This window comes from Lynx rufus, unplaced genomic scaffold (genome assembly GCF_022079265.1).
Source record: "Lynx rufus isolate CCGP_SWC_20201006 ecotype Redwood Valley unplaced genomic scaffold, mLynRuf1.p SCAF_5, whole genome shotgun sequence".
Taxonomy (NCBI): domain Eukaryota; kingdom Metazoa; phylum Chordata; class Mammalia; order Carnivora; family Felidae; genus Lynx; species Lynx rufus.
In genome coordinates this window covers 17,192,368-17,214,188 of record NW_025814867.1, presented here as the reverse complement: position 1 = coordinate 17,214,188, position 21,821 = coordinate 17,192,368, and the positions used below count along the sequence as shown (strand labels likewise).

Here is a 21,821-nt window from a genome sequence, read left to right as displayed (position 1 = left end):
ACATGTTACACAGTGTTCACGTGACCTAGCAGAAAGGCACAGTAGTTCAATCAACATTTTACACACTTGTTCAGGAGTCCTGCGTATGTCGCCATCAAAGACAGCACGCTCTTCCCTCTTCCCTTGGTACTACTCTGACCTTTGGCCTCTTGTTGAGCCCCTGTCTTCTTTAGAACAGACATCCCTTGGCTTCTCTCCTCTGCCTCAGTGTTGTAGGAAGTTTTCAAAGCCAACGGTGAGCATTTTCAAGATTTTCTCCCTGATGAACACCACGCATCAGGGTTTTCCCCAAGGCAGAAAAACTCTATTTTGGCAAAACTAGCTACTGGTTTCAAGAAAAGTATTATGTCAGTGTTTGTGGTTACTATTCTTGACTAGGTTGCTGGAGACTCAGAGTGGACTGGTGTATTCATTTCCTATTGCTGCTATAAAAAATGACCACACACTTGGTGGTTTTGAAGCCACACAAATTTACCCTTTCAGCTCTGGGGGGTCAGAAGTCCAAAATCAGTTTCACTGAGGTAAAGGCAAAGTGTCTGCCAGGTGAGTTCCTCCTCTCTCAGAGGAGAGAATCTGCTTCCTTGCCTTTATCAGCTTCTAGAGGCTGAGTATATTCCTTGGCTTTTAGCCCCTTCCTCTGCCTTCAAAGCACATCACTCCAGATTCTGCCTCCATCATCCTAACACCTCCTCTGCTTCTGTATTCAGATGTCCCTTTGTCTTCCTCTTGTAAGGACCTCTGTGATTACAGTGGACCCCTCGAATAATCCAAGATAATCTCCCCATTTCAAGATCGTTAATTTTTAACCATATCTGCAAACTCCTTTTGGCCATATCGAGATCCTTAATTTTTAAACATATTGCAAAGTTCTTTGGGCCATAGAAGATCACATTCCTTGGTTTCATAAATTAGGATGTGGCCACCTTTGGGAGCCGTTATTTGGTCTACCTTAGCTGACTCCGTTACCGCAGAAGCCTCTTTGTCTGCTGTAGCCTGAATGGTTGGGTGCCCCCCAAATCTGTATGTTGAGATCGTAACCCTCAGGGCGATGGTGTTAGGACGTGAGGCCTTAAGCTGGTGAGTAGATCATGAAGCCATTATAAGTGAGATTAGTGATCTTCTAAAAGAAAGCCCAGACAGCTAGCTTGCCCCTTCCACATGTGAGCACACAGTGAGAAGGCGCCGGCCATGAGAGCTGTCACCAGAGCAGGACCACACTGGCGCCTTGATCTTGGGCTTCCAGCCTCCAGAACCGTGAGAAGTAAGTTTCCGTTGTTCATAAGCCACCCAGTCTGTGGTGTTTTGTTAAGGCAGCCCAAAGAGACTAAGACCGTGCCCTCTTGATGTGAACGCAGGACTATAAGTCAGTAACACTTTCGTTCCTCCTTCGTGGCCTGCCCTGGCTCAGAAATGTAAAACTCCCCCATCATGCTCTTCCTTCCTTTTGCCTTCCCACTTTTCTTAAAACATGTTTTTGTGAATATCTTTTTGCAGAGTCAGTATTTTTTTAATCACTATTTTTCAAAATGTTGACTGTATTTCCAGGAACACAGGCAGGTTTATTGACAAAATCCCAGGGAGAATGAGGGTAGAAAGTAACAGCAAACATACTGAATTTATGAATTTAAGAAAGCTCGGAAGAGGTAAGGAGGGAGAGACAGCAGTTTTCCTAAAGGTAAATAGAGAACAGCAGTCCATGAGGCCTGTGAGTGGTGAGGACCCAGGCCTGTTCCTAACAGAATCCCCTGGGGATGAGAGCCCTTCCAGGGGAAATAGCCCTAGAAAGACTAGACCCTGTTCCCAGGGCACAGATACCAAGAAAGCCAGATGTACAGGCTAATCTAGGCTTGGGCCTTGGGAATATATCAGTAGAAACTGTGTGGACTAAATCTGTCTTCGTTGGTGGTTGGTTAATTTATGTGCCTATTTCTCTTTTTTTAATTTTCAAGATAGAATTTGCCTAACGTAAATTTAAACTTTTAAGTTGCGTAATCAGTGGTTCTTGGTATATTCACAAAATTAGGCCACTATCATCATTGCTTAATTCCAGCGTACCTTCATCACCCGAAAAGGAAACCCTGTACCCATGAAGAGTCACTGTCTACTCCTCCTTTCCCCGAATTTCTGTCTAGGGATTTGCATATTCTGGACATTTTGTATAAATGGAATCACATAATATGTAGCCTTTATACCTCAGGCCTTTTCAGCCTTGTATGGCTTCTTCCCCTTAGCATAATATTTTCTGGGTTCGTCCGTGTTGTAGCACGCATCAGTACTTGATTCGTTGTTTTGACCAAATAATATTCCATTGTAGGGATAGACCACATATTGCTCATCCATTCGTCAATTGGCGGTCACTTGGGTTGTTCCTTTTTTGTGGCCCTTATGGATAATGCTGCTCTGAATATTCACGTACAAGTGTTTGCTTGTATACCTTTTCAGTTTTCTTTCTCGTATGTTCCGTTGTGGATTCCTGAGTCATATGGTAGTTCTGTGTAACTTTTTTTTTTTTTTGGCTTTCTTTTGTTTTATATTTTGAGTAACTGTCAAACGGGCTTCCAAAATATCTCCATCGTTTTTTCTCTCACCAGCAATATGGAAGGGTTCAAATTTGTACATATTCTCTCCAGTATGGAAGGGTTCAAATTTGTACATATTCTCTCCAGCACGTGTTATTGTCTATTTTCTTATAGTCCCCCCCCAGTGTTTGGCTTGCATGAGACCCCCAGGTCCTTTTCATAACCCTGGAAAAGAAAGAAAATCTTAACAACAGACCAAATTCTTTCTCTGTCAGGTGCTATAAAGACTTAGAATCCAGTCAGATCTAATTTAAAGAATTTAGGTATTCTCCCACACCTGGAAAAACAAAAGTCTTTGTTTATTTGGCTTGGCCTTCCCTTTGTAGTGTTGTGATTTTTTTTTTTTAAGTTTGTTTTGAGAGAGCACGTGCACACGCAAGAGAACAAGAATGTGAGTGGGAGAAGGGCAGAGAGCGGGAGAGAGAGAATCACCAGAAAGGCTCTGTGTTGTGAAGCACAGAGTCGAATACAGGGCTTCATCTCACAGATCGTGAGATCATGACCTGAGCCGAGATCAAGAGTCGAACACTTAACCGACTGTACCAGCCAGGTGCCCCTGTAGCATTGTAATTCTAATGTATTGTTTCTCAACCTTTTTTCACATGATGCTATACTCAGATTAATAATACCTGCATGGCCCATGGTGGTAAACAAAGGAGTCTGCTAATGGATGAATATGTTGAGTCAAAGGCTTTGTTCCACCTCCTACATCCTGAGGCTCCGATCAGCCCCTGGAGGCTGAGGGGATCAGAGACAGGCATATTTCTAATCCATTGTTGAAAATCCCCCGGAAAGCTCTATTCTACTGAACACAACTGTGATGTCTCTGACCTCAGGTGGGGGAGCAAGGGACGCGTGAATGTGGGAAAGAAGAAAACCTGAACTGTGATAAAGTGGCCATGTAGCTTGTTTTCAGAGGCCTTAAGAGTATGACACACAGTGTCCAAAATGGGCCCTGATCCCTCTCCCTCTGCAAGAAGGCTCAATGTGAAGAAGTCTCAACCTACCAAGACTGCAGACAGGCAGATCAGGACGGTGTGGTGATAATTCCAGATTTCTTGTCCAGGTTGACATAGGCACAAAACCTAGAGACACGGGAATAAGATCTGGCTGTTGAAGAGAAGCAGCTGGCAAGAGCTGAGTAGAATATTTTCACCTCAGCCAGAGGTGCTGAGTAAGGGAAGGTGATTAAGTATCAAAATACTGATTTGATTAAGTATCAAAAATACTGGGGTTCCTGGGTGACTCGGTTAAGGGTCCGACTCCCGATTTTGGCTCAGGTCATGATCTCACGGTTCATGGGATCGAGCTCTGTACCGACAGCGTGGAGCCTGCTTAGGATTCTCTCTCCCTCTCTCTCTGCCCCTCCCCAGCTCATGCTCTCTCAAAATAAATAAGTAAACTTTAAAAAAAAAAATCCTGTCCCAGGGCACCCGGGTGGCTCAGCTGATTGAGGGTCTGACTTCACCTCAGGTCCTGATCTCATAGTTTGTGAGTTTGAGCCCCACGTCAGGCTCCGTGCTGACAGCTCAGAGCCTGGAGCCTGCTTCGGATTCTGTGTCTCCCTCTCTCTCTGCCCCTCTCCTTCTTGCTCACTCTCTCTCTCTCAAAAATAAACAAACATTATAAAAAAATTAAACATTGAAAAAAATCCTGTCCTGGCTGATAAACTGATGAGAATGAGGGCATTGCCACAGGCCGCTGGACATTGGGTAACGACGGCAACATTGGCACCTTGCTTGTTGTCATAAGAAGCACATAAAATGCCCTTAACCTGGTTCATGGGAGGAAGGAAACCAACATCAGTGCCAGAACCTGAGCAGACCTACAGTGGGCCTGGGTACAGTGTTGCTCAGTGGCTTTGACAATCCCCATTCCTTATAAAGGTGAAAACTCTGTGACCATTTCATTTCTGTGACCAACACAAATGTGCCTGGAAAATTCATGCTCTCGCTGTCTTGACTTGGTAAAGGCAACTGTATAAATTTGGTAAAAATATTTTTTCAGGGAGACGTCCCTTTTTAGAGTAGATAGATACCCGCACCAGTTATATCCATTTATAATGCTTAAATATGATTGAACACTAAATACTCATTATTTAAATTCATGGCTTTGGGAATTCTCTTATGACTTTTGTCACATAAATTCTTTTATAAGAAGAATAAGCGGACGATTATTTTGTTTTCAAATGTCAATGGACGTGCATACATACTGAGTTTGACTACAGCAAGGTATAGTCTGTATCCGTTTTTATGATCTCCATATTATTATAAATTGCAAGATTCCAGGGACCTCAAATATATCTCTTTAGTGATTTTACAGCAGTGTGCCATTTATGAATGGACACTTACAAATCATACTTGATACCATTGTATCAGTCTTAATCCCAACAGGCAAGCTGACATGGTATCAGTGGTCTATTAACATAGTCAACCCAAGACTGGCCACTTTATCCTCCCAAAAGAGAAAGGGTTAAGTATTGGGATAAGAAGGATCTTCTGAGGTCTGAAGTCTAGCAGTATAATTTGGGAGTTTGTTCCATGCAAGGGAGAAAGAAAGACACAAAACAGTTGAACAAGTGAAGACTCAGGCCTCAGAAAAATCGGAATGCTGTTCTTCACACTACAGGTAACCTAGAGGCACAATCAGAGCTCTTGTGACCTGATTCATTCCTGTTTCTATCAGTGTTTTGCTTCTCTGTCCCTCTCTGTCTCCTATTTCTCACTCATTTAGCGTCTCTAGCCTCGTGGCTTCTGCAAACTTAATATTCTGGGTATCTTTACGTTTCTATGCTAACCTTTTACCTGTGTCTTTGTGTCCCACCAGTGCTCAGACTGATGGGGTAACTTGGCCACCATTCAACGTAGAGACTCCCATTGGGCAGACTACGTCTTTTAGGCTACCTCACATCCACTAACCCACCTACAGATGGCTGACTTTCCCTCGAGACCCAAATCTTAATCCAGTCATTATGCTTTTGAAATGGCAGAATGCCACGACGCAAAGCATGGAAACCATTGTATAAGGAGTGGTCTCCCGTCACTTCTCTTAAAAACGAGCCGTGGTACTGGCAGAAGTTTTGTCCACTAGGTCCTCTATACCTTACCTTTTGGAATCTGTGTGAAAAGACCTTAGGAGAACACCCCTTCAGGAGGTGCATGCCATGCCAGCACGTGTAACAACTTGCTTTGAGGGCTGGCTCCTTAAACACTCCTGTGTATGCTGCTGCTCCTATGATTTATGAAATTAAGATCTTAAGGAGTTTTATGCTTTCTAATATACTGTGTATTTCCTCATCATTTTCTGAGTCATATTTTCACTTGGTGTTTCTTCAGCAGATGGAACCTTATAAAAAATGGTCCAAAAAGGAATGCGGGGACATTTTGTGTACGCTTTTAAAAATATGTCTTCGATATGCCAAATGACCTCCTCCTAAAGCAGTAGAGTGAGTCAGCTTTCACTTTGCTCACTTGGTGGTCTGAGGGACTCTTTGATGGCATCATTCTCTCTAAATGACTCTCTTCTCTTTCATTTCTAAATTAAAGAGCGGTAAGACATTTCTCTTTTTGGCCAAATTCAAGTTACTCGTTGGGGCATCCCCTTGGTTTAAGCTGAAGCTAATTTTACCAGTAACATTTATGAAGAAGACGGTGGATATAAGAAAGGCTGAAAAACTACCAGACATGTAACACTGACTTCTTTATAGCCACGTTTCTATCGGGAACGGCGGCGAAAGAAACTGCCAGAATTTGTGCTGAGTTTGGCATTTTTTGCTGAAAACAGGCGTTTGGCTGAATGCATTTGAGAAATTTTAAGTGGCATTACCTGGAACTAATGCCTTAAATAAAGAGGGAGGTTTGAGCTAAAACAAACTGGAAGAAGGGGCAATATGCATGCAGTGTCTGTCGAAGCAAAAATTTCCCCCACAACAAATTCTAAATGAGCTGAAGAAATACAGAACAGTTTTCTGTGCTTCACCGCGAGAAATTTAAAAATCTATCTTTTGTTCACTGTTGCTTGTTTTTTATGTTACCCACATCAGCCATGGTGCCACTTAATTTTAGTGGGAGGAAATGAATACAGTGTTTTCTACAAAAATCTTTTCTGCTCTGTCACTTGGATTATACGTGAAGGCAGCCTGGTCTAAAATGAACACTTCTCACCAGGTTAAAGTGTTTGGCTCCTGTGTCTCAAGGTAGACTCTCAGTAAGTACCCTCTCCCCAACTTGGAGTCTTTTAGAAAGCATATATCCAGTCATCAATGCATTAAATGGCACTTCCAGCCAGTATGCCTGTAGGTGTGTGGGTAGGAGAGGTCAAATCCCATCTTTATTGTATGTATTTATTAGTAAAAGGCATTTGACACAGCCCTCTGGCATGTCCATTATGGCAAGTCAGACCTCACTTTTTTGTTGTTCAGTTTCAAATTGAGACCAAACAAAAAAACCAACCCTTAAATACAGAGAACACACTGGTGATTGCTAGAGGGGTGAGGGGCATCGGGGGGGTGGGTGGGAGAAACGGATAAAGGGGATTAAGAGGTACAAACTTCAAGTTATAAAATAAGTCACAGGGGTCTCTCTCAAAAATAAATAAATAAACTTAAAGAAAATGAAATATAAAAGGAAATAAAGGGTGCCTGGGCTGGCTGCTTTGGTTAAGTGTCTGACTTTGGCTCTGGTCATGATCTCACAGTTCATGGGTTCGAGCTCCACGTCGGGCTCCACACTGACAGCGTGGAAGCCTAATTGAGATTCTCTCTTTTCCCCCCTCCTCTGCCCTTCCCCCATTCACGCTTTCCCTCTCTCTCAAAAATAATTTTTTTTGTTTATTTAAGTCACAGGGGTGAAAAGTACATCATGGGGAATGTAGTCAAGATTGTAATGATGTTGTGTGGTAAGAGATGGTAACTACACTTATCATGGTGAGCACTGAGTATAGAATTGTCAAATCAATATGTTGTACCCTAAAACTAATATAACATTGTACGTTAATTATACTTCAGTAAAAGATTTCATGAAATATATATTATTTATTTATTGAAATATATATATATTTAATATAAAATTTAGTGAAATTCTAGTGAAATATGATGGATTAACAATATGTATGTTCTCCTATTCCCTCTTAAATCTTCACTAGAATGATAGGAAAGGACGTAAAATGTAGAAACCATAAAATTAACGAGAGCATGAGGGATGATAATTGCAGACAATAAATGACAGTATCTTTTTTTGAAGACAAAAAGTAGATGGGCAGTAATGAATAAATTAGCCAAGTGCAGAGAGCAGAATGCTGAGTGCCTGAAGGAGACACAGAGAAAAAGCAAGGAGATAAGCTGTAGGATTTTGGACGGTCCCAGAAAGTAGAAACACCAGATGTCCAGAAAGATAGAAGTGATGATTGAGATAGTGAGATTGGTTGGAGTTCTGAACAAGGAGTAGTAGTTAAATTCACTCCTCCACCTGTTACATCCTGGTGATTAGTGTAATCCAATCCCGGGAGGAAAGATAAGTCTACTCTTTGAAGAAATTAAAGTAGAGAAGTTAGGGTTCTGGACACCAGGCATAAATATAGAGTGGGGCGGTAGTGTTAGACTGAATGCAGGAAGAAGAAGTGAGAGACTACATATTTCATAATAACCCCACCAGCAACCTGAGCCTCACTGTTACATTCCCCTGCCAGAAGTCTTTTCAGTAAGACGTTTTCTTTTTTCTCCATTCTAGGTAGAATCTGAGAGAATTTCTTAGTGGGTCTACTCTCAACCTATGGGGGAGGAAAAATCATTTCCCCTCTACCTTCTGAGTTCTTGACTGTGACCCCTGAAGTAAAAGATCAAGAAGGAAAAAGCAACAAAAGTGTATTAACATGTATACGTCAGGTATACATGGGAGATACCAGAAAAAGAAGAGTAACTCCATGAGATGGCTTAGAATTCAGAATTAAATGTCATCTTGGTAGGGGAAGGGGAAGGAGGAGGATGCAGCGTGTTACAAAAAAGTTAAGTAATTTTCAAGGAAGATGAATGGGCCTTAGAATAGACTGGAGGTCTGATAGTTTGTGACAAAGTTTGGGTGTGCTATTGGCTTGTAGTTTCCTCTCCTGTGACAAGAATCCATTGTTGCTGGTTGATTAAACTCCCAATGGAGGGTATTTATGATAATTGTATTCCTTCTGGAGGATGTGTATTTAGGCACATAAGGGAGTTCAGAAAAATCCTATCCCTACTTTTACTGTTTTTCAAGTGCTTACAACTCAAAATAACCAATATACCAAATCCTATGTTGGGGGGCATGTCCTGAACCCCTACAGTCATATTTTGGGACAGCTTATTCTACTTTTCAAGCCCCAAGTAAAAAACCCGTAAATCTAACATTTGAGGAGTCTCCCAAAGAAATGTCCCACTTACAGTACTCTTTCATGAAACTCACCCATCTGACAAGGTTTGACCATGAAAACAGAGCTTGCAGTATGTTCTTCCCTTTGGATATAAATGGGTTGGCCTAGATATGGACAGAAAATACAGTTGAGAAATGCATGTTATATTAAAACAAAACAACAGACAAAGTGGGAGGAAAAGTCAATGTGGAAAGCGGAGTAAAACATTCTTTTTAAGATAAGCTATTTAGAACAAAAACCAGAATGTATAAAGAAGAAAAAGAAAAAACGGGGGCACCTGGGTGGCTCAGTCAATTAAGTGTCTGACTCTTGATTTCAGGTCATGATCCTAGGGTCACGGGATCGCGCCACACTTGGAGCTGAGAACCGGGCATGGAGCCTGCTTAAGATTCTCTCTCTCTGCCTCTCCCCCCCACACACATGCATGCACTCTCTGTCTCTCTCTCTCTCTCTCTCTCTCTCTCTCTCTCTCTCTCTCTCAAATAAACTAAAAAGAGTTATTTTCAATTCACAATTTCATACCTACCTAAACTATCAAATAAGTGTGAGGTATAGCATAAAAATATTTCAAAACATGAAAAGTGTCAAAAAATTTACTTCCCACACACCATCTCTTGGGAGAATCTTAGGGAAAAAACCATCAGATGAAGAAGTAAACCAAAAAAGAGGAGGACATGAGATCCAGGAAACAGGTTCCAGGAAAAAAAAAGAGACGCGATAATAGAAAGTCCTGATCTGACATCTATGCATGAGACCAGGAAAGCTGCCAATAAGCCCTGGAGCAAGAGGAATGTCTCCAGTTATGGAACTACTATATCATATGACATGTCTGACAGAATTGTCAGGGAGTGGGGAAGAATTATTCATAGATGGAAAGTAATCCAATTATATAAACAAGGCAATTATTAACTCCAGGAAAAACAAAAAATTTTATAAGACCTGTAAATGTAGTATGTCATGTGGCTCAGCTGTAACAATATTTACCTAGTCATAATTAGGTAAAATTAATGTAATTGATTTCCATTGTTTTCATTGTGATGAAATTATGTTGGGAGTAAGAGAGAAAAGAGGGTTTTGCATGTGTGAGCAATAGCCTGTGAGATTTCAATCCTATTTATAGTAGAAACCAGTAGATAGTAAAGGAAATCTTACATAATTATGAAAAAAATAGTTTAAGCCCATTATCTAGAAATACAAGTAACAGGAAAAAACCGAACAAGCATAGTTTCAAGTAGTTGCTTGTAGGGACGGGAGTTAAACAGTGGGCTGCTGTTTTTCTTTATTAATCTAAAGCTGGGGTCAGCCAGCTATGGTTCATGGGCCGGGTTCAGCAGGCTGCCTATTTTATTGGATTACAGCGACATCCACTCGTTTATCGATTGCGTGTGGTTGCTTTTGTCTCACAAGAAGTTGGTACAAAAGCAGAGTTGAGTATTTGTGACAAAGACTGGATGGCCTGAAATCTCAATTATTCACTTTCTGGCCCTTTTCAGAAGAAATTTGCCAACCGAATGTCTAGGGCAGTGTTGCTCAAATGTCGGCTGCATCAACATCATCTGGAGAGCTTGTTAGAATGCAGATTTCTGCACCCACCTGAGACTCTGATTCAGTAGATCCTGTGGGAACACAGAATCTGTGTTTTCGAATAAGTTTACAGGTGCTATTGATACAGCTGGTTCAGGGACCCCGCTTTGAGAACCACTGGTTTCAAGGGAACTGTTTTTAAAAAAAAAAATCATATGTGAGTATCATGTTTATAAAACAAATTTTAAGTCTTGAGAGGGATCAGCTTAGAAACCTGCCTGCAACTTTAAGCTGAAATAAATACAGAAACAACCTCTGGTAAATTAAGTGTGCCAAGAAATGATTAAAATGTACTTTAAGAACTTTTAATGGATTAAAACCATTAACAAATTAAAGTGGACAAAATATACTATGTCTTATTAAAATAATATCTCGTGGATGTGGGCATAGATGTTAGCAGTTCGCAAGATCCCTGCCACTGCATGGGCACGTTTCTTCCAACAGCTAGTGTGTGGACCTATCGCACTACCTCCTGTCATTCTGCTGTTTATCAAAGGCAGATAGATTATTGTATGACAATATCAACTATGCATGCAGTTATATAAAATTTTTTTATTTCCTCTTTTTTTTTTCATTTAAAAAACTTTTTGTGTGTTTATTTTTGACAGCGGGGGTGGGGGGGGGGCCGAGGGGGGAGGGGCAGAGAGAGAGGGAGACACAGAATCCAAAGCAGGACTCCAGGCTCTGAGCTGTCAGCACAGAGCCCAACAAGGGGCATGGGGCTCAAACTCACGAACTGGGAGATCGCGACCTGAGCCAAAGTCGGAGGCTTAACCGCCTCAACCACCCAGGCACCCCCTTTTTAGTTTATATCCTCTTAAATATTTTCAGTATTTTCATTTAGTATCTCATAAAACACTCGTTTTCTGGACAGCACAGCCTGAGACACTTGACATAAAACCTGTTCCTCTTCCCTTAACCCGTTTCACAGAGGAGGAAACTGATGCCCAGGGAATCTCCAAGGTTGTAGAGCCTCCTGATGGGAATCCCTACTTCCTTCCACTCTCTTCTATTCAGCTCCCGTTTGCTTTGCTTCGGGCTGTGAAGGAAGGAACCCTGAATGAGCCCAAAATCAAATCAGGCATAGAGGGGGGCGGGGAAAAAGCACTGCTAATATCACGAAACATCTCTCTTTTTTTTTTTTCTCAAAAAGCCTGAAACAAAGGAAATTCTCTGCTTCCAGGAATAGCCTTAATCAGTCACATATGTGAACATAGACCCAGCGACTGTTCAGTTTTCCAGCAACATAACAGGATTTTCCCAAAACACTGATTTTTTTTTTCTTTTGCCCTATTACCAGTATAAGTAGTTTTCTTTCCTTTTTCTTTTTTGGTTTTTTTATTTTCTTAAAGATCCTAGGCATGATACCAGACTTTTCAATCAGGCAGGCAGGATGCCGAAAATCGGCAGTGTTTGAAAGCAAAGAGAAATGAAGGATTATTGAGAGTAGAAGTAGTCCCTGGTTGGTAAAAACAAACAAACAGCTTTAAAAATCTAAGAATTGTGCCCTGCGGGGGTGGGTTTGCTGAACTGTCAGCTCCACCAGTTAATGAGGTTGTTTATCTAATGGAGATAGAAAAGACCATTTTTAACAATGCTGGGCTTTGTGTGTGTGATTTAAAAATCAAATTGAGTGGAAATGCAGCAGATACTAAACGGCATTGTTTATTTTCTAATTAATTTGCTACAAACTACGAAATCACGATGTTAAATATATTAGATGGTGCATGATTTTTAGAAGAGAAAGCTCAGAAAAACATTCACCTCTTATAGTCCATTTACTTTATTTTCATCAGAGAAACAAGTTGTGGTTTTCAAGTGTGAAAAGGACATCGATATTTTGGGAGGGGCACCACTTTGGGGGTTAAGTGTGTTACAGAAGCCAACGGGGACCATAGTCTCTTTTGTAAGGTTCAGCGGACTCCTGGGGAACCTGGGAGCATATGGTCTCACTGTTGATGATGCTCATTTTTAATATTAATAGGCCAGGGACTCAAGGCCCTGGGGAGAATGTCATCTAAGTGAGGACAGCCACTCACATCAGGACGGCCTTGTGGACGTTTTCCTCTGTAGGGTACAACTAGGACACCTTCAGGCACTCAGTGACATAAGCACACAGCACGGTGGAGGGTAAAGCAAAGAGATCGTAGAACCTTCCAGATCTAGGTTCAAATTCTGACCTAGCCACAGGCTGACTCTAGGACATTGCGGCTAAGTCATTTAAACTCACGGAGACGTAATTTTCTCACCTGGAAAATTAAGATAATAACTGCCTCTTAGGCTATGGAGTAAGAGATAGAGCTTGGGGCTCGTAAGCGAAGGGCCTGACACGTAGTAAACAAATGGAAGTTATTTGGATTAGAAAATTGCGAGGTTTGTAATCAAACTGGCTAATTGCACAAACTGAGAAATCCGTAAGCCTTAATGAGTCTTTGTTCTCAACTTTACCCGGATCCTACCTTTTCTTCCATGACAAAATTTGGAGACCTAATATCTTCCTCAGGCAACTGTGATGTGATTCCCTACCCTCCCCGACCCCAGAGCCTCATGTCTTTTCCAGTAAGCTTGTTCTCAGAAACCTATCATTTGGTGAGACAACACATATGTTAATAGCAAATTGTTACCTAGTGTTTACTCTGCCCCGGGCCCTCTTCTCATGGTATTAACCTCCTTTCCTCATGGCATCCTCCCAACAGCCCACTGAGGTAAATTCTATTATGACCCCCATTTTACACTCAAAGCTGCCATATTGAGAAGTCAGATAATTGTTCATGGGGTAGGGCCATGATGTGAACCTAGGTGGTCCGATTCTGGAATCATGCCCCTGACACTTACTCTTTGCCGGCCTTGAGATACCGTTCTTGTTTTGTGTCACATGGGTTTACTTTTCAGTGCTTCCCTCAATGGAGTCCAGAGTTTGGGGCTTTTACTGAATATTGGTCATCAGGGCCCAAATGAACCTGTGACGTCTACAGTCAGCCCACCCTAGAATCTGTTCCAGGCTTCTTCTGTCCCCAGTCTCGAGCAGTCCTAGGTGGTGCCGATCATTGCTTGCGAGTTCTTTGTAGGCGCAGGACAACTGAACCCTCCTTAACAACCTGATCTCAATTAGGAGCTGTTAAAACTAGACACTCCGTGATGGCAGGAGCCACGTTAGCCTTCTTCCACACTAGTGGAAGTATATCACTAGTGCCTACATCAGCACCTGGCATATAATAGTAAGTTAGGATTTTACTGATCGGTGGATGATTAAACAGACAAAGCAGTCACATGGATCAATGCACGATGCTCTTACAGGGAAGGTGTATACTGTTGACAACAAGAAAAGATAGAAAGAATTTTGCTGATCTTTCGCTGTATCTCTTACTCACCTTTCATTAGGGTACGGTTTTCTCCTACAATTATATTTATCTTTTGGAGGTATGTCATTCCAGGGGGCTAGGTTTCAATCCCAAGTTTGTTCATATAAAATATTTAACATCTTGGAAGCACCTAGATTAGGACATGATTGCACAATCAACTTCTCTAAAAGAAGCAAGAACAAATATTCATTCACTCGGTGAATATTTAGTGAGTGTCTCTAGCCTGTCTGGTATCCTTTGAGGAGCTTGTGACATAGCATGTGATAAAACCAAAAAACTCTGCCCTCCTGGTGAGTTCATTCTAATGGGAGAGATGGACAAAAACACTCGCGTAAAAACTTAAGTGCCATGGAGAAAACTTACGCAATGTGAGGGAGATAGGGAAAGACTGGGTGTGGGGGGATGTTGCTATTTAATATTGGACAGTCAGGGCTACTTTGAAATTGTATATTTGTTTTATTCTATATCAGGATATAAGACTTTAAGAAAATAAAGGTAGTAAATATAGGGGAACAACTGGGAATTAGAAGACCTAGCTTAACATCTGAGATTGTTCACATAACTCGATAAAGAAGAAAATATTTTTGACTTATAAAATTTATATATATATATATATATATTTATATATATATATGTTGTTTTTTTTTTTTTTCCTTACAGAGTTAGCAGTTCTGGATCTTTAAAGTGCAAGGTGGTCATACATTGAACTGTTTTGCCTTTGCCCCAGAAGACAGCTCACCCTCAACCCTTGCCCTGAATTGACCTCCCTCACTTTGGTTCAAGACCTGGAGTGATGTGTTCCCACCCCAGAACACTTTTCATCCTGTGAGGCCTGAAACATGACCACCAGTAGCCACGCATGTCCTGTCCCGGCAGTGAATGGACACATGACTCACTATCCAGCCGCACCCTACCCGTTACTCTTTCCACCGGTCATCGGGGGACTTTCCCTGCCTCCCCTCCATGGCCTTCATGGTCACCCTCCGCCAAGTGGGTGCAGCACCCCATCACCTGCAAGTAAGTACCACTGCATCTTGTTCTTTTTTTTTTTTTTTTTTTTTTATCTTGGTTGCTGGGCTTAATGGATGTGAGAAAACAGGACGCTTCATATCCAAGGTGAGTTCTCATTTTGTTGGGTTTTGGTTTCTCTCGCTCTGGAATTATACTTTTAGTTCTGTTGCAGAAATACAATTTGAATCTTGATACATGGTGCGGTTTCGAATTTGGTCTGTTCAAAGCTATGTTGTATTTTGCTTTCTTTTATAAAATGTAAACAAAAAGGAATCGGCGGCTATGACCAACGTTCTTGAAGAAGTTGGCCACTTGCTAAAAACTGTGGACAGTGAATTACAAGATGATACTGTAAAAATCATTAATGATAATCCTGAATTTAACATAAGTTTTGACTGTGAGGTCTCCTTGAATCTCTAGCTCTTTTCCTGGGTACAGACAGTATCCTTAATTATTTAATTCATATCACATAAGCTTTTTTGAGTGTCTTCATCCACTTTTGATTCTGTATTAAGCTGCGTCTTACCTCTGATCTTCTCTAGAATGTTGGGTAGAAAGTACTATAAAATAAAAGCAGAGTTAGAATTCTTCAAGACTGATATGACTTAGTTAGAGAAAGCATCCATATTATGTGATTTGGTTGTTTTGTTTTGTTTTGTTTTGTTTTGAATGTTCTGACTGTTTAAGGACAAGCTGTCGTGAGGTCTTGCCAGTGAGCTCTTGCCTAACCTATTGAGAAGCAGGTTGGGCAGTTGAGGACCTGGAGGTGAAAAAGCACATTTATTCCAGCGGGCTGCATCATGGCACCGTAGCACCTTCTCCAGGTTCTTTCATAGCTCAACAGGAGCTCTTGAGAGCTCTACCTGGTGATTATTTCACATCTTGCTGTTCTTTAATGAGTTCCTCCAGATACTGGCTTGTTACTTGAAAGTTACTCTTGAAGTATTGCCTTCATTGTTGTGGTTTTGTGGTCTTTGTGCCTTCACTTCTTCCTTCTGCTACATTTTTAGCTCCCTGGAAGCAGGTAGCTTAATCCACCTAACCGGGGATTCTCAGCAATGGTCCAGTACCTTCAAAGATAGTTTAGATATTCAGACGGTCTGGATGTTTGGGCAGATATCTAGATGCATGGACAGAATTTTACTCCAGGGATGTTGATTACATTCACCGTATTATCATGCCTGGTGCATACTGACTGGTTTTCCTTCCTGGAACGACCTGATGATAAGTCTTCCTTTCTGTGTTGTGGCCAGAATGTGGGTTAGGTTCAGTTGCTTAATAACATTCTCCTGTGCTTCTCAAGTTCAAATGGAAAATAGATATAACCAAAGTAGTTTCTTCACTGTCAGGAGAAATAGAAAAAATGCCTATATTCAAAATCTCTTGCTGACCCCAAGTGCCAGTTCAAACCCTGTTCATCCAACATGCAAATGATAAAATGAAGTTATAGTCCTCTAACCCATGAAGGAGTCTGACTAAATGATTGTTAAAGCTATTAAAATTTCACCCAGGAGTGTCTGTACCTAATTCCATAGCTCAGGCAGTCTGATGGATAGCACATTCTAATGTATTTCTTTCCTCAGATCACAAGTATATTTTGTAGATTTAGCTAAGGAGTTAAGACAGTATTATCCCCGTCCTGAGTGATCTAATCTTGCAGTTGGCAAACCCTTAGACAGCTGTAGCCCCGAGGTCCCAGCATCTTTGGGTTTCTTTCGGTACTTATTTTGAGGGAAATACAGAGGATAGTAAGATCTTTATGCTGAATTAGCATCCATGAACACTTGAGCACACTTTCAATATACAAATCCCTCACCCATCTGCTTGCAGATATTTTTAAGTCTAAGAATTCTGTAGAGCAGTGCTTGGCAAACGACAGCCTGTGGGCCAAATCCAGCCTGCCATCTGTTTTTATAAATAAAGTTTTATTGGAACACAGCCCCATTCGTTTGTTTACATATTGTCTATGGCTGCTTTCATGCTACAATGTTAGATCCCTGGTAGCCCACAAATTCTGAAATAGTTTACTGTCTTGCCCTTGACAAAAAAAAAGTCTTCAGACCCGTGCCATGGAGATAAGAACATTGGGACAGGCGTCCAGTCATCCTGAATGTAATCGGGCTCTGTTCTCTGTTGATGTTTGATCTTCTAATTCCTTGCTCCATTCCGAGTCTCAGTGGCTAGGCCTATACCTGAATAAGCTGGGCTAGATCCTATCTCGGACTCTTTTCACCTCAAATACAAGGTTATTTTTTTTTTCATTTCACTGTACTACTAGGGGACAAGATGCCATCACTACCACCCGTTTGAACCATAATGCAATTTCCATTTTTCTAGATCAAAATTGATCACATGTTGGCGATTTTATATGATTCAACCTTTAGAAACAGCGGTTTTGCAGTTCAGAAAAAGGGAGGGTGTAAATAATTACAATTTTTTTCTGAGGGCCTTGGGGAGAGGGTGCGAGTAACTTGTACACTGGAAGGTGGAGTGGCAGAAAAAGGACGAGGTACTGAAAGCTCAGGCTGGAAACATCAAAACTGGCCAACTTGGTACCCTGGCTGATGTCTTACTTTATTATTTCTTGCTACACACAAAGCACATGAAAGCCACTCAGATGAAATCACTAGAAGAAGCCACTGTTGATGTGCGGTCTGTTAGTCGGCCCTTATATAGACAGTTGTCTTCGTCTTTGTTACAGCCTGGGGTTTAGAAAGACTGGGAACAAGGGTAAGGTCTTAAAAGTTCAAGGCAGACTTTCTCTTGGCTAAAATTAAACGTCAAGTTTTATTCACGTATTGAGGTTACTTAGGGAGGTAGCTGAATTCTATAAAGTCTCAATAACTAGCAAAACACATACTTGGGTGGAAAAGCCAGCTAATCTGGAATGCGTGCTGGGGAATGACTCCATAAAGAGGATCCTGTCATTGAGCCGTGGGATTTGCCGATGTTTCTTTCATAACCTATACACCTCTAGATTCTGCAGCTCAGCCAGAAAGAATAAATTTCCCTGCCCCGGTGACAGGGTTCTTTCAGCACCTTGTAATTAGAAAGGCTCAAGAACCTTCTACTTCAAGATCTAGTGAGAACAATTTCCATAGGAGCTACTGATATTATACCCATTCTGACACCTCCCACCTTTCAGTTCTGATTCTCTGGTCGGCCTGTTCTCCTAGGGCAGAACCTGAACTCTGCACTTTAACCTCTTCCTTCCTATAGGATGCACGTTCCCCTTCCCACATACTGACATGTCCTTGACCTACCGTCTCATTTACGGTCATTTAGCCTCTGTGGATTTTTCTTTCATCAACTCTGAACTATGTTTACTTAAAGCCTTTATGATGTTTATTATAACGTAATGTAACTTTTTGTTACATTATAACTTTTTGTTACATTCTTGTAATTACAATTATGGTAACGTAATTAATGTTATTGTAATGTAATTTACTGTAATGTGATTTCATGTAAATAACGTTTATTTATGTCCTTTATAGTAATAATATTCAAGTCGTTTAAGGACAATGGTAGGGTGTGAATTGGAAAGAAAAGTTGATCTATAAAGGGGTGAATTCAGATCATCTCCAAAGCCTTTTCAACTCTGGCAGGTGTGGATTTTGTATATTACAACTCCAGTGTTCTCCTGGTCCTCATGCCCTTTACAACCAAACAGCCCATCTTTTCTTGATTTGTGCCAATTTTGGACCCAGTTCTGCAGCAGGAGTACCTGGCCATTGGTATGACCATTTGTGACCACTCATAATTCTGAGGGAAAGATGTGGCCACTTTTTAGAAATTCTGCTCTCCAGAACTTTCTGACCTAAACGACAATAACTATGTGCAGAAGAGAAGTGAACTTAAAAAATCTCCTATGCATGCACGTTCTTGCCTTTGTATTCTGACATAAATTTTTTACATTTTGAAGTCCCCGTGAGGTTAGAAACCAGACATATTAGAAAAGAGAGTTCAGGTAAGTAATAAAAACTACCATTACCATGTATTGAGCACCCTGTGTATAATCCACTGAGCACTGAATGTATATCATTCTTAATCTTTTTTTTTCCCCAAGTTTCCTTATTTTGAGAGGGAGAGAGTGCCAGTAGGGGAAGGACAGAGAGAGAGAGAGGGAGAGAGAGCATCCCAGCCGTGCAGAGCCCTACGCGGGACTCAAACTCGCAAGCCATGAGATCGTGACCTGAGCCAAAACCAAGAGTCGGACACTTAACCAACTGAGTCACCCAGATGCCCCTTAATCTTTTTTAATCGCCTCCTGAGATCTCTGCCGAGCCATTAGCAGCAGTTCCATTTTGCAGATGAAGACTTGGAGGCTTCAAAAAAGTAAAAAGCCAAGACAGCTAGTTAATGTTGGCACCAGATTCCAAGCCCCCAAATCCCGGGGGTCCCTAAGCGAATGTCCTTCCCACTGTGTTGGGTAACAAGGCCAACTTAACCTCCCACAACTCCACCACGGGTATCTCTTTTCCATGATGCTTCAGGGAGCTTTTGGAGACGAAGGACATTTAAAGGACTTCACAACCTCTTTAGTTCCACCCGTTACTGTGGAAGCAGCTGTCATTTTTCACCAACATAGGAACCGAGGGTGGATCCCATTGTCAGGAAGTCACTGTGGATGCCTCTGCTCGGCTCTGTCCTACAGACACAGAGCCTGTCACCGCCAGGCAAGCATGACTCCCAACAGGAAGAAAGCCTGATATACTATGCCAGGGAACACTCAAAATTTAATGTTCCAGAGCCCTCTGTGAAAATTGGACAACTGTCCGTCTGTCTCTCTTTATGTTCCTTTCATGGTTGCTTGTTCTGTTTTATTGCCACACATGTGCTTTTTTATAGGTTGTTGTAAGCTGGAAAATATTATTAACAGTTTTGGCTTCAGAGACTCTCAGTTTAACTCCAGAATCTTAAAATGGGAGCTCTTTTTCCCTGCTTCTTCAGAACGCGCTCTCCTGTCAAAATCACAAAATAGGGAAAATAGGGTATTTCCTTTAAAAACTCGCAGCCTTTTGGAGAGACAGAGTCTCAGAGTTCACAATGATGGGACATAAAGTTAGTGTTATTTCTGTATCTTTTCTTAAGGAGAAACCATGATATTAAATACAGGCAGATTCATGGTAACTAAAACCTAGTTAATTCCTATTGTCCTTAAACATACACAAGGACCCTGCTGGACAGAGATCATCTCTAGTTTCAACATGTCTGGGGCTTAGTAAATTGTTAGTGTTTAGGGAATGCCAAATACAATAGTATGGTCCACATACATGCATTCTAAATCTTTTTCTAGGCCAGATAAAAATAAGATAAAGTAAAAGAAACTTGTTAGGAATTTGAGTAAACGGAGTATAACAATTTTGCTCATTTCCTCTGCCTTTGGTCAGTATCTCTAAATTTCTGAGGCTTAGGGAGGTCCAAGGCTTTCACCTGAATATTTTAGAAATAGTTCATGTTTTGGGCATGAGTAAACACTTTTAGTGGTCTTAGGCCTACAGCCACATATGTCATAGGTAAGAGTGTATTCCTTAAGACTGGACAGGTATTGATTACTTGAATGCAATGCCTCTCTTCCCCAGTAATAGAGGAATCTTTGTGTCTTCTTCTTGATGTCTTTACAATTTCCCCAGACTCTGGTCGAGTCCAACATGTAATCCTTTGAATAGTTCTAACGAGGAGCTGGGTTCATTGTATTTGTTGAACTTTACCCCAAAGGGATCAGGAATATGTGAACATGAATTAGAAACAAAAAGATTATTGTTCAATTTCGTCAAATTAACTACAATGCCCAAAGGAGAGTCTCAACTCGGGAAGTGCGTTCTTGAATAGAAATAGGCTCTCAGTCCACAGAGGCGATCATAAAAACAGGAATGGATTTTCCGCTGACTTATTCTTGCCAATGATTATTCCTAAGGAGAGCATGTTTGAAAGAATATATACCAAAAAAAAAAGACCAAAAATGGAGAAAAGAGAGAGATTAATGGTTTAGACGTAATATTAGATTCCTTTAGATATTCTGTTTATTAGATAGTTAAACAGAGACATTTTAAAAGAGCATTTTTGATCTTAGGAAAATTGAGCCTATGAAAATTGGAATCACCATAATAGCTCTGAGTTGGCTATGAGATACGAGACTTTCCATGTGTTCCAAATTTGTCTTGATGAATTCATCAATCTACAGCTCCTGTACATTTCAGATGAGCTATTTTGGTCCTACTGATGAAAAAGTCATCCATATAACCTTGAGTGATAGGAAATTCAACTCCATACAGGTAGACTAACATGAGGACAGGTAGAATTAGCACCAGATGGCTGCCCCCTGGGCCGTCTTCACAAGGTGTCGCCCAGCAGTGTCACAGAAGCTCTGGTGATTTATGCTGTGTCATCACGGTGAGACAGCCCCCTTCCTCTGTCTTTGTTTCTCGGTTTTTCTATTTTGACTCCCACCAACGTTTGAATGGTGTTTTGGTAATTTAAATGGGGGAGAGAGAGAGAGAAGGGGGAGGAGGGTTGTATGGGAAGGAAGGAAGAGGGGAGAGAAGGAAGGAGGAAACTAGACAGACAAGAGAAAGAGAGAGACTCTAACCCCGTAATGTGCTCTCCAGGCCACCTCCAAGACCTTGAGGCCACCAGACCAACCACTGGCTGGTGGTGCCATCAGCACTCTTACTTTTTTACTTTGCCATGAGAATAAGATTGAAAAGAACTGTCACCTCTCTCTTCTTCTCTCTGCCCCTCCTCTTCTCATGTGTGCTGTCAAAAATAAATATATAAACTTAAAGAAAAATTTTTTTTTAATGGGGGGTAGGGCACCTGGGTGACTCAGTCAGTTAAGTGTCTGACTTTTGATTTGGGCTCGGATGACGATCTCATGGTCCATGAG

The 21,821-nt window shown here is 41.3% G+C and overlaps 1 protein-coding gene across 2 annotated transcripts in view; it reads left to right on the top strand.

The window, feature by feature from the left end:
- Window positions 1-14,656: 14,656 nt before the first annotated feature.
- The window catches only part of RARB (retinoic acid receptor beta), a 405,968-nt gene continuing 398,803 nt past the window's right edge, over window positions 14,657-21,821 (top strand). The window contains exons 1-2 of one of the 2 annotated variants that reach the window (XM_047100372.1): window positions 14,657-14,941; window positions 21,276-21,305. In XM_047100372.1, coding sequence (XP_046956328.1) covers window positions 14,764-14,941; window positions 21,276-21,305 — 208 coding nt within the window. In that variant the 5' untranslated portion in view covers window positions 14,657-14,763. The remainder of the gene's footprint in view (window positions 14,942-21,275; window positions 21,306-21,821) is intronic. The other variant, XM_047100373.1, reaches the window with a different exon arrangement.